The 13672-nt window shown below is 46.5% G+C and overlaps 1 protein-coding gene across 1 annotated transcript in view; it reads right to left on the bottom strand.

The window, feature by feature from the left end:
* Pkd1l1 (polycystin 1 like 1, transient receptor potential channel interacting) overlaps window positions 1-13672 on the bottom strand; it is a 123756-nt gene that overhangs the window by 81408 nt on the left and 28676 nt on the right. The window contains exons 9-17 of the mRNA XM_060365206.1: window positions 13035-13256; window positions 11117-11277; window positions 8504-8596; window positions 7579-7932; window positions 6695-6754; window positions 5453-5629; window positions 4370-4447; window positions 2507-2649; window positions 1191-1311 (exon numbers count right to left, since the gene is read on the bottom strand). Of these exons, the coding sequence (XP_060221189.1) occupies window positions 1191-1311; window positions 2507-2649; window positions 4370-4447; window positions 5453-5629; window positions 6695-6754; window positions 7579-7932; window positions 8504-8596; window positions 11117-11277; window positions 13035-13256 (1409 nt within the window). The remainder of the gene's footprint in view (window positions 1-1190; window positions 1312-2506; window positions 2650-4369; window positions 4448-5452; window positions 5630-6694; window positions 6755-7578; window positions 7933-8503; window positions 8597-11116; window positions 11278-13034; window positions 13257-13672) is intronic.

The following is a 13672-nucleotide window of genomic DNA, read 5'->3' on the forward strand; positions in this document are numbered from 1 at the left end:
AGAGGACAGACAGGCCAGTGACTGCTCATGAGACAGGGAGTGTCATAGTGGACAGACAGGTTAGTGAATGCTCATGAAACAGGGAAACAGGGAGTGTCACAGTGGACAGACAGGCCAGTGAATACTCATCAGACAAGGAGGCAGAGGGTGTCATAGAGAACAGATAGGCCAGTGAATGTTCATCAGATAGGCAGACAAGGGGTGTCAGAGAGGATGGACTGGCAGGTACCATCAGCTTGCATTGCAGGAGACAGGAACAAGTCACCATCCATTCACAAGGTCATGGTAGCCAGGACCATGTCTGCCCCACAGAAATTGCTCTTTAGTGCACCTAGGAATCCCTAGGTAACAAAAGCCCAAAGGCAGTGGTTCTCAACCTATGGGTGGAGACTTCATTGATTGCGATTGCTATAGTTTCGATCTGGAACACCTCCCAGAGGTCCATGTATTAAAGGCTTAGCCTTTAGTTTAGTACCGTTGTGAGCTAGTGGAACCTTTCAGAGACAGGACTTAGTGAGAGGTCCTGGCATAGGGACACTCTATCAAAGGGGACACAGAGACCCTGGCTGTTCCTCTTCTCTCTTGCACATTCTTCTCTTTTTCACCTAGCCATGAAGTATACAGACCTTCTCAGCCACATCCCATCACGATGTGTTATGCTTACTACAGGCCCAGCTATCAGCATGTGCGTATGTGAATATAGGTATGTATAAATTCTCCACTGCTGCTCTTTATCCTGGATGAAATCTCCCCTGCTCTTCTCTTAGCTTCAAAACATGCTCTGCTAGGCAAAGCTCAGCTTTACATAACAGTTTGGAATCCTTCCAAACTAGGAGCTAAAATAACCTTTCCTCTTTATAAGGAGAAAACTTCCTATAACGCTTACTGACATCATGTGTTCTGACTACAGAAATCACTACTTGCTCACTTAACCATCTTTCCCCACATTTTTTTTGGTTGGAAATACCTTAATTTGTTTTCATCTATAATAAATTCAAAATTCAGTGGATATGAGCTATTTAATTAGCAAATATCTAAATATAGACAAGTAATGGGTATGTATTTCCTGAAGTGAATAAATTATTTTAATTTCTAGACCATTTTAATAATTTGTGGTTTTTGGAAACCAAGAGAAAAGGTTGGAGGGATAAGTAGGCATTCCTAGTCACACGGTCAACACTGTGACTTACCTTTGTAATTGTCTGAGGTCTCACCAGCTGGCAGTAAAAAATAATACTGGGTATCTTGTCCACGGTACAGGGTGTGTGAGGAAGCATTTCCTATCCAGTAACGAAATTCATAATGAAAGTCCTATGATCCAATCCATGGAAGCCAAAAAAAAAAGGAAATTGAACATGCTGTGGATGGAATCACCAATCAATACCATTCACCTCTGCCCTCACGGCCACTGTTGGTCATGTTTTGCAACCCAGACTAGGGTGCCTGCATCCTCCTCACTGCACACATGAGAGAGGCTTCCCGGTGCTGTGGGATTCTTCTGCCCTTAAGCCAAAGGGCTTCTCACAGGAGGCAGGATTGCAAAGTGGGATCAGCTAGCTCATTTTGTCTTTGGATTCCATAACACAGCAGTTCTCAACCTGTGCATTGTGACCCTTTGGGGGATTGAATGACCCCTTCACAGGAGCTTCCTAAGACTCTCAGAACACACAGACACTTAACTGTTATGACTCATAACAGTAGCAAAATTACAGTTATGAGGTAATGACAAAAATAATTTTATGGTTGAGAGTTACCACAACATCAGGAACTGTATTAAAGGAATGCAGCATTAGGAAGGTTGAGAACCACTGTCATAACAGTTGCAAATGAGACTTTCATAGTGCCCTCATGGTGACTGCAGTCGTGTACCTCAGTTCTCTACAGACAGGCATGATACGGGCATGAGGGTCAGGTGGAGACACTGAGATGCGCTGGGCCAAAAGCTGAGGCCTTGTCAGAGAAAGCCCAGGCCTGACTTCTCTGTGCATGAGGGCAGGTTTCTGAGACAGAACATGGGCAGGACAGGAAAGGGACAGGTAGTGTCCAGAGCCAGAGGACAGTGACTGAAAATTCACAGCCTCCTACTGTGCTCCCACCTCCCTCAAACGGAACCTTAGTTCCTTCACACCTGATTTTCCTCAAGACCTCACAAGACCCTGAGCAAAAAGTCAGAGTGACTTCTGCATTTCCCACATTAGGACAAAAAGGTCAAGTGGAAGTCAGAGCCATGTCCTGGTAAACGGGTCGAGCCTCAGGCTGAGTCCATCCCCTGCACCCCGAAACTTGTATGCTCTTAGGTAACAGGGCCCCCTGACTTGATGGCAAAGCCTGGCAAGGATCCTCTCCTTCTCGTGAGGAGGCTGCTCTCACTGGTAGGGAAAGTTCCCATTCAGACAGGAGCAACTTTCCCACATTGCAGGGCAGGCCCAGCCCCGCAGCCACTCCTGTGCCTTCCAGGAGCTGTGGCTGTCTGCACCCCTCAAAACAGACAAGAGTTCTCACATACCGGCTTCCCTGACATGCAGAAGACACTGAAGATGGTATGTGCCTCCATACCGTGGTGGGGCCGCACCTGGCAAAACATGTCCTGTGGAGCTTGGCTGACCGTTATGTAAAGCTGAGCTTTGCCTAGTAGAGCATGTTTTGAAGCTGAGAGAAAGACAGGGGAGATTTCAGCCAGGACACAGAGCCACAGTGGAGAATTTACACATACACATATTCACTTATACACATATACAACACACACACACACAATTTCCCATGTCCTCAGCTTGTTTCTAGAATCTGCTGTAAAGATCCAACAAAGAATTTTCTGGGCCAATGTACAACAACAGGCATAGTTATTACTCCCTACTAATTAAATACCATGTTGTCTACTTTCTGCATTATTAATTACCCTACAATGATGATTATCATTCACAGTTTCTTAAAGTAATATATTCTTAGGATAAATTGTAGGTTGAAGCTTTCTATACAATGTCAAGATTCTTCATCAGGTCCTGTGGGGACTGGCTTTGAGGACTCTGGCAGTGTGAACACTGGGTTTCCTATGTAACAGTGACATGACTACATCAACCACACAAAGTAGGCCCTTCAGCTCAAGCGAAATCCAAGAGGAGGGGGTGACTAGTTCTGCCTTGATGACCAGGCAAATCCCCGCAAAAGAGGCAGCATGGGCTAACAACCCTGGGTTATGAATTGGTTACTGGATTTAAGAAAGGGACACAGGTACATGAGTATTTGCCCAAAATAACACAGGGAAGGCCAGCCACACTGTGCCATGTGTGATGGGAAGGGCACAGGAGAGTAAAGCTGCTAGGGAGGTTCCGTAGGGGCTGAATGATAGACAGCTGATCAGGGCACCTGGAGCCCAAGCTCAACTCTCCCAGGTGGCAGGGGACACTGAATGGGACCCTGGGACCCATGGGAAGACTCTCAGGGATTTCTTACATCAAGGTGCATAGCCTAAGAGAAAACTGGGGGTGGGGATGGGGGTGGCACATGAGCAACTGAAAAGCAAAGGCATTCATTATAACAGAAGCAAGCATTGCCACTGTGTGGGCAGAAGCAGGGACCCAGATACTAAGATACTAAGCAGGGACCCAGATACTAAGCAGGGTCTTAGTATCTGAAGAGGGCGGGCAGAAACTCATGGCAACAGTAAGAAGAGCCTGTCTATGAATTATTAGAAAACAACCAGCCTTGTGCTCCTTCCTTGGGTGATGTATATACAAACCACAGGAGGTTAAACTGGCAGTGCCCAGTAAGTTTTGCTTGTCTGTTTTTGCTTTGAGATAAGGTCTGGCCTTGAACTTGCCTCTTAATTGCTGTTATTAAAGCTCGGCCACTAATGGCTCATGGTGGGCTCTAATGAATGCAAAATGTGTAGTAAGAATCAATCCTGCATATCAATTGAATCTTCTGTGCTTGTTAAATGGGACTGAAAGTCTGCAGAAATAGGGGAGTGTGTAGAAGTTACCCAGAAGAATGCTCTCAGATTTAGTCATGAAAATGCAGGAAGAGTTGGGGACACTGGGCAGGGTAAACCTGTGGGTAATTTACAGCCCACACTGACCACTCAGAAAAAATGGTAATGACACCTGGTTGGGATTAAATATATGCAGAGAGCTGACTTACTTAGGTAACTGGTCATTGTTTGCCCTGTTCCAATGCACCTGATTTCACTAGGAAAGCAAACATCACAGCAACCAATGTGAGCAACGAATAATGGGGTGTTGGCAGCAGGTGAGAAGAGAGAGGTAGGGCCCAGAGCAAGAGGTTGCAGGACAGAGTCAGTGCTATTTTGAGGAAAAAGTATGAGAATGACCCAAGCCTCCCCATACCAGCTCCAACTTGTACCTTGACCTACCTACAGAAGCCTGTAAGACATATGTCTCACCACTGCTCAGTGAGAATGGTTTTATTGTCACAGCTGGTCCCATGATACCTACAAAAGAGAAAGTATCCGAATGGATGGGGCAGTTAGTGGGCTCCCAGGAGTGGGCTTCACTTTTGCTCCAGAAGGGCAGGTAAATAATACCCTGGCTAAATGATCCATTTATCCTTGGGAATGGTGCTAGTCTGTTGGTTACCAGCCTTCAGTGAGGAGCCCAAAATCTTATTGACAGGCTATCCCTGCCCAATAGAAGAGTACTGAGGTGGACCAGTCCCCCTCAGCTCAAAAGTGAGGTAGATTGCCCTAGCAACAAGCAAACACTGGTAAGATCTCATTTTGTGCCTTTACGGTAAGCTTGGTGTTTGAGTTTTTATTTTATAAATTTTGACTTATCTGTTAAGGTATGGTGTGACTTATCTGTTAAAGTATTGAGTGTTTGTAGAATGTTGGCTATGAAAATTTCTTAACCCTTGCCCTGCACAAGTAACCTGGTCCATCCTGCTTAGCCTTCCTTAAAATTGGCAGAGATCCAAGACGCAAGACTGGTGATTGGAAAGAGAGAGGAGGAAAATCCCTTAAAAATAGTGTGAAATCTGTAGCTTTTCTAAGAGGCTTCTGGGGGTAACCTGCCCACAGGTTGTACTCAGAGAGTCAGTGACCCACCAGAGCAGACACACCAACATGCTTCTTCTGGGGGAGACAGGTTAAAAGTTCCTCTTCCCCACAAGGCCAGCTTTACTTGACTCATTCATGTAAATGGCTCACCCATTCTATGCAAAATCAGGGAGATGGGTGAATAACATGTGTTGGGGTGTGAACCAGATTCAAAGCTCCCCACTGATTTGCAGCTGGGGACTCCTAGAGGACATCTGAAGCTAGCTTCGTCCTTAGAGAAGGAGCCATGGGCTGTTGTCCACAGAAGGACAAACATGACTAGAAAATGCTAGATGGTTCTCCTCATCCATTAAAACTGAAAACTGGAGAGAACTTGAGGGCTGATTCCCAAAGTCTTCTAAAATGGCTACAAATTGCAGGGTGCAAAGAGCATGTTTGTACCTGATGATGTATAGCCATGGAAGACAGCTCGGCTAACCAGTGCCTTGGGCCAGTCAATCATGAGACATGGCTTTGCTCTGCCTGTGTGGAGGAAAGGGCCTAGCAGGTTGTCCCCATAACTGGAATTCTCCTCAACACTCATGCTTGGCTCTGATTCGTGGAATTTGGTACTGGTCCCTAGGAAGATAAATCATGCCATAAGAGAGAAATGGAAAGGTCACAGTCTTGTGCAGCATGAATGCTTCAAAGTTGATGTTAATACAGGTTTCTGCGGTTGTGGGATATTGCATGTCTAAAACAATTACTTTAGTAAATATGAATATTCAAGCAATATGCTTTATTGTCTTATAATCAACCATCCATTAACTTCTTTCCTTACCCTCCTTTCTCTTCCCTCCCTTTCTCCATCCCTTCCTCCCTTTTCCCCTCCCTTCTTCCTTTTCTTCCTTCCACCCTGTGATCTGCAAAACTGTGTCTCAGAATCCTATAAATAATTCAAACAGCAGCAAAAATCACCGTTCTGCCTAAAAAGCGGCCACCCCTCCCAATCTAACCAATCCCCAGTGATCCACAGCCAGATCCCCTCTGTCCTGCTGTAAACTCTGGGCAACAGTTTCCCCTTACTCATCCCAGGGCCAGGCCCTTACCAGGCATCACCACACTGCCCACAGCCCACTGAAATTATTCAGACTGCTAGATCCTGAAGTACCTGTTGCCTATTTAATTCCTCTTTTGGAAACCCTAATGAAGCTGGGGTTTACACCCTCTAAAGCTCCCTCACAAGGCCAGAGTAGAAGGCTACATCTCTGTCCCTTAGGACCTGTAGTCATAGCACACTTTGTTTCCCTGGGCCTCTCTTCGGCATCTACCTATGACTGCGTATGGAGACTATCCCACACAAAGACATGTGACACACAGGAGAGAACACGAGGAGCTGAAGAACCCTAACTCAGAGGCAGTTGAAGAGGACCATCTAAGAAACACATCAACTTACCCATTATTCACTCAAAAGATGAAGGAACAGACTGACTGCCTGTTCAGTCAACAAATTAACAACAACCCTATTCATTTGGGACCCACATTCTCACTCTGGGAGAGTTCTCTGGGAGTTCTCACACCCAGAGAACTCCCTGGGGGATTAGTAGATGTCCTTGATGCAAGGGACAAACGTGGTGAGTCCAGAAAGGCTGGTGCACAGTGAGCCTGGATACAGGGCTCTTCTACAATCCTAAAAGTAGTCACCTGGTTGTCTCCCCAGAGACGGCACTGCTTCTTGGATGTCACTATAATAGGCTTCAAAATCTATACAAGAAGGAAAAAAAAAAAACAAACAAACCAGCATTTCATTTGGAGACACAATTAGTTAGTGCTAAATGCTGTAGAGCAAAGCTCCCCCTGAAAGGATTTTGTAAGGTTGTGGGATTAGAACGTCATGATTGGGGAGAGTTAGAATTTTCCAGAACAGAGCCAAACTATTTTTAGTGCCCTTAAACTGACATCCGTTGTCTACTCCCATGTCAGACTGAACATGTTTTTGACTATTTGTAAAACCTTTAAAATGTATTCTTAGCAGAGGACTATTTGGTAAAACTGTTGTTGGTCCAAAACCTATATGCCTTTTCCCCATCTGACTGTAAGCCACCAATTGGTGGTCTCCACCAATGTAATTGATATAACTTTATTTGCTGTACAAATAATAAAATATCATGTAACCACTTCTACTGTGGAACACATTATTAAGGGCAATCTGTATCTGTGTCCCTGGACCACTGTCACTCATACTTGGGTCAAGAATAAACTATCTCTCAGCTGGGACATGGTGGCACATGCCAATACTGCCAGTGTTCTAACTGTGAAGGCAGACAGATCAAGAATTCAAGACTAGGCTTTGCTACACAGGGAATTGGAAGCCTGGGCTGTATTAGAACCTGCTTCAAGATAACAGAAACACAATACTATTTTATGACTCTGAGGTTGAAGTTGGGCTCTGCATTGAGTATGAACACAGTACTCTTAGACGCAGGGCAAAGGTGGGAGTGATGTCAAACCTGATCCATCAGATTTACTCCTTCCCAGGTGAGCCTGGATACAAAGAACAATGTGTAGAGATGATGGTGATAACTTACCACCAAAGGCATCAGAGGAACTGGGAGGGGGCCAGGTTCCCTCAGGGCTGTTCATCATCAGGACTTCCTCATCCAGGGAACCTGATGCTGGACCAAGTGAGCTATAGTCCTCCATAGGCTCCCCTGGGCCTACCGTAGGTTGCTCAGATGGAATGTGGTAACCACTTGCTGTGGACTCAGCAGAAATGCTTCCCGGGTTGGAAAGAGCTGCCCAGCCCATGGGCATGGCTGAAGGCTCTGCTGAGTGTGTAGTCGATGACGCTCTGGGATTTGACAGCAGAGATGACTCAGACAACTTCAGAATGGCCCCAAGTGCCGAAGTGCCCAGCAGCTCCACGGTGCTACAGAAGGGGACTTAAACAGGGATGTGACAGGGTTAAAATTATGGACTAAGAATCCAAAATATATGTTTTTAAAATATACAGGCTGTGGGGCTAGTGCAAGATGGCTCAGCTGGTAAAGGCACTTGCTGCAGAAGCTTAGAGATCTTAGTCTGATGTGCAAGGGTCATGTAAAGGTGGCTGACTTCCACATATGCACTGCAGCACACACATGCACACACACACATGCACACACACATATGCACACAAACATACACAAGTTAAAATAAATATTAAAAATGTATACAAGGTACACAGGCACATCTACTTGGGGGTAGATATTTTCTGTGAACTTGGAGTGACCATCGCCATAGCGGGACTGTATTTGCTGTAATAACCTACTACATCATGGAAACACAAGAAGCAAATCAACTCAGGGGCACTGGGGACTTGCCTGTCAATGCTCTCTCGTAGAAGCAGGGAGAGATTCCAGCCATTCTCCCCCAGATGCAGGTGGTCTGGGGATGGAGTGTATAGAGTGGAAGCCCCGAGTGGCAGCTTTCACGACTCATTGCCCATGCTGTGGTGGGCTTTGAGTGACCTACCTGTTTTTATGTTCACCCATACTCCTGTCACTAACACTTCAATGATGCTCCTGACTTGAGTACCCTCCTCTTTGGTGTATCTCAGTGCCCTATCTGGAGTGAACGAACACTTGTTCACATATTCCCAGGAAAAGTAACATGATGCTACTTCAAACAAACCTGACATGAGTTGGAAACCTGATGCCCGAGGCCCCGGCACATGGTTCTGGCCTGGCAGTGTCGAGGCCAATACAGGACCTAAATATGTGTAAGTGGGAAAAACAAAACAAAACCTTAAAACTCCTTCTCTGGAATTTCCTCTTTCTAGTCTATGTTCAGATATCAGAGTCACCCTATCAGGTCCTATGAACCCCTTGTTTGAATGACTCTGAGTTCTGCAGAGAATTTCTCCTAATCACCATTCATTCCCTCCCTGACAATGTGGACTCAGTAAATAGTTCTAAAAAGGGCATTGCTAGGAATTATAAAGGAGTAATGACAACAGAAGAACGCAGACATAGAAATAACTCCTTCAAAAGCAGCTTTTATTTTTGAAAAGCAGGCCTCTCCACCTGCTGTCTATAGTGTCCGTTACAGAGGAATTAGTGGATTTATGTCCCTGCGTTCTGTGTGGTGCTGTAAGGGGGGACGATAGGAACCCTATTCAGAGATCTCTGAGACACATTTGCCCCAGGAAGCACTGGCCTTGAAGCATAACCTCTTCAGAGGAGCATCAGAGCATTTAGGCTTTGGGCTTTGATTCGGGAAGTTCTAGTTTGTCTTAGAGCATTCAGAACCCCTTCCTCTGCGATGCACACAGTCCCATTAGATGACCCCATGGCATGAGGGGAGCAGCAGTACTCCAAGATCTGCTTTAAAAGATTTTGTGAAAGCCTAGAATGAGCTAAGCAAACATGGCAGCCAGCCAGTAGGGGCTGAGTGGAGCTGCTGCCCAGCACAGAAACCCGCTCTTCTGTGGCAGCTCAGCCTAATTCCTCAGCATCCTGCTACTCTGTGGAGTAGTATGAGAAATGGCAAGCAAAAGACTATATTGAGTTCACAGTAGTCTTGATCCCAGGCAAATGTGAAGCCTGAGACCACAGACCCTCAGGCCATTCTCATCAACCTGGCAGATTTCTTCAGATATCCTGAGATCATACATATCCTAATGAAGCCTTCCTTCCTTCCTCCCTCCCTCCCTCCCTCCCTCTCTCCCTCCCTCCCTCCCTCCCTCCCTCCCTCCCTCCCTCCCTCCCTCCCTCCCTCCCTCCCTCCCTTCCTTCCTTCCTTCCTTCCTTCCTTCCTTCCTTCCTTCCTTCCTTCCATTCTTCCTTCTTTTCTGGAATGCTCAACATCACTCACTGACTACCCATCCCATCCTGCACTCTTCCTATTGACCAGTGCAAGTCTAACAACCAGTTTGACACGTAAGCTCTGCCCTAGTGTGTAAGCACCAGAGACCCCTCTGGTTTCATTTCAAGAGCCTCTATGCTGAGCAACTGCCATTTCTGTTTTCTCCCTATGGCCATCTTCATTTGGAGTTGAAAATACTCTGTTCCCATGCTTGCCATTTAGAGTGACAAATAGATCACTATCATTTACCCAAGCAAGTAGAGTCTTTGAGAGGAGCTTACTGTCCTCATTTGGAAGTATGAACTGAGAGATAGAGCCAGGTCCCACTGGGCACCTATCCCAGAGAGGCAGGTCAGAGAAAAATATGCAGACAAGACCAGCCCAGACTCAGCTGATCTAGTTTCACCACACAAATGGCTTCTTTGATGCCCAAAGGTATGGGAATTTCACCTCACTAGCAGGAAGCCATTCTGCAGCGGCAGCAGCAGCAGCCACAGCAGCAGCAGCAGTTGGTGTCTTGTGATTCAATCCTCATGCTGTCTACCTCAGATGACAGTCTGAGGGCCTGGTTCCCACTCTATCTCACTTCCAGATGCCCATGTGGCTTTATGATTCTTTTACTCTAAACAGCAGTTTTCAACATCTCCTCTTAGAGACACTCACATGATTCAGAGGAACAAATACACCAATCAAATATAATAGCATTGCTGAGTATAGAAGTGAAGAGGTTCACCGGGTGAGGTGTGTGAACAAAGGCCCCAGCTGCCAGCCCTTTCTGGAACTCCACCCTCTGTCAGTGATCCTTGTCATTCTGTGGCTCTATTAGAAGCTCTATGACATGGACATGATTGATTAAATCATCCTGCTCCAGTGTGAGGGACGGCCAGCCTCACCACAAAGATGCTAAGAAGCTGCTAGCCACCAGTCAGCTCATTGGCATAGAAAACCACAATCACACAGAAGCACAGGATTTTAGGAGCTGTATAGACCCTATACGTATGTCACAGTTTCAAGGGCCATAGTCCTGGGGACAGTGAGCTCCAACACAGATCCTTTGCAATAGCTTCCTGTGATTCTAAACCGCAAAAATTGCCTGACTAAGTTTGGACTCAGCCTTCTTACAGCACATACCCGAGAAATGAATTTTGGGCTGACACCCAAATCATCTGGAGGATTGAAGTAAGAAGAAATTCCAGCCATGGGTAGGTCCAACATGATGGATCACAAACCACAGAACAACCCAAGCTCTTCTTATTCATCAAAACAGAGCAGCCATCTTACCTTCTATTATACTCTTTTCTGTTGCGTTGACTAGGAAAAGGTCCCAGGAATAAGTGAGGTCAGGTACATCTCCACAGTCTTCACACACAGCTCTGAGAGACAGTTCTTCATTCCAGTTCACACGGATGTCTCTAAAGTTGACCCAAGAGATATGGACGAATCTGGAACAGAAAATCACTTTGATGTTGTAGGAAAATACCACAATATCCTTAGGCTGCATTTGTTTTGGGATGGCCATGTTTGAACTAGCTGGGTTGGCAGCATCAGAGCCTGTGTTAGGGAGCATGGACTACGTGACCAGCTTCTAGACTTCATATAGCATGATCTGACCTAACATATCAGACAAGCACATTCACAACTCACAAAGTTTAGGGAAGCCATGAGACTTCCTCAATGTCTTGGGCTTTATTCTCCCTGACAGTCAGCCTTGGCTCTGGCCACCAAACACAGAAGTCAATAACCTGAGTTATCTCCTCGCCTCTTTACCACATGCTTGCCTCCATAGCTACACATCAGGGCCACCAGCCATCTGCCTTTGTCACAGCCATCTTGTTCAGCTTTGCCTTTCACCTGAGCAGGGCCATTGGGTCATGAGCTGCTCCATGCCCTACAATGCCCACAGGGACACTACTTTGCAAAGACCTACATTTTATACACACATTTCTGAGTCACCATAGCTACCTCTTGGAAATGTCTCCAGGCTCTTTACTGATCCGGATGCTTCCCAAAATGCATTTCATGAACTCTGGTTCTTTTTGTTGTTTGTTTTTTGAAAAGAGGGATTCTCAGTGTAGCCCTGGTTATCCTGGACTTGCTTTGTAGATGAGACTGGCCTTGAACTCACAGAGATCTGCCTGCCTCTGCCTCCCAGAACACTGGGATTACAGGTGTATGCCACCATGCCCCATGAACTCTTGTTCTTTAGGACATTATCAGGTGGTATGAGAGACTGTGTTGAGTATTCGTCACATGAATTCCTTCCCTATAGGATACGGGGACCCATTAAAAGGCTGAGTACAGAGGAGACTTTCTAGGTGGTATGCAGGGTTCTCTGTCTTTAGCCATCAGCCATATCCTAAGCCACAGCTTCGCCATCTAACATCAAGTGCAGGAGGCAAGAAGGACCTTGGCAGTACAGGTCTGCAGCTTTCTCAAAAGGAATCAAACAGCCAGTCACCTGCTTGTGTGTACCTCTGTAGTTGTGTGTATGCATGGATGCATTCGCTGTTGTCCATAGTTTCATTGACTTGACTTAGTCAACTAAGGTCTGAAATATTAAGTGGAAAATTCCAGAAATAAACTGTTCATAAGTGTTCCGTTAGGCCATTCTCAGGAGTGTGAAAAATATTGTGCCACCTCCGGCTCAGTCACATATAACCTAATCCTTTCAAGGGGGAATCCAGAAACTTCTGTGTCCTTGCCTATCCTGGCAGCCCAGCTCAAGTCCTGGCACCTGTGTTTGGTCCCTGGGGCTGTATATGTGAGTGCCTGGTAGCCTTGGTGATGAAGAGCTGATGGGTTTGATTCATAGCATTTCTGCCTCTAGAATCCCTCATGGTCCCACACTTGCATATCCCTTCAGGACTGCAATCCCTAGAAGGCTCCCAAGTCTGGAACTCAAATAGCCTTGTTGCCTTCTAACATCAGCCTCAAATCACTGGTCTTCCATCTTTGAGATGAGTAACAGGAGGGACCCTGGCAACATCCTTCAGAGTTGCTGATATGTCACTGTTAGCCCAGTGACTTGGAGAGCAGAGCTTTCCAAGTCACTAGCCCCTCCCTGGCCACCACCTTCTTCCTCCTTAGTGGTGTGGGTCCCCTGTGCCCTAACATCACACTGGTCTCCACTAACACAGACTCCTTTTGAGCTGCTGCTACCATCCAGAGTTCTCAGCAGATCTGACCAGGGCAAGGGTACCTGAAATCTGGGTCAGGACGGGTGGACAGGAAAATCAAGGCCTGAGAAGAGTTCTGTCCACTGCTGGAGACCATCAGTGTCACAAGGAACTGGTCACAGCACTCACTGAGCCACTTTGCTGGGAAGGAAATGGCAGGAGCCTGAGTGTCCACTCGGTTTGTAGTCGAGTCATCAAAGCAGGGCCACGTTGGTGAGCTGGCTGCAGTGCAAGTCCAGTGATACCTGTGAAAGACACCGTTGCAGGGGCAGGGATGGTTACCATCACTGAGTGTTGAAGGTACATGTGGCTGGGAAGAGATGATACACCTCACTCTTTGACATTGGCCATACAGGAGCTGGGACTGTCTTTCCCATTCACTGGCACAAAGACCACTGTTCTCAGCCTAGGGTCCTGCTTCTGGCTCACTTGTGTCTCGCACCCTGGCCCTGGAGCCACTTCCATCACCCCTCCCTCTTCCTGTGCATGTTGACCCCCACTGGCTCATAAGTAACATAGCCCTGCAATCCCTAGAAGGCTCCCCACCCCCAATCACTTTGCATCTCATCTTTAAGATAGCTCCACTTGGTCAGACAGAAGGTAAGACGTCACACCATCCCAAATTTAGGAAGAAAACACATTGGCAGACGCCTTGGGGGAG

Source organism: Meriones unguiculatus, chromosome 12 (genome assembly GCF_030254825.1).
Source record: "Meriones unguiculatus strain TT.TT164.6M chromosome 12, Bangor_MerUng_6.1, whole genome shotgun sequence".
NCBI lineage: Eukaryota > Metazoa > Chordata > Mammalia > Rodentia > Muridae > Meriones > Meriones unguiculatus.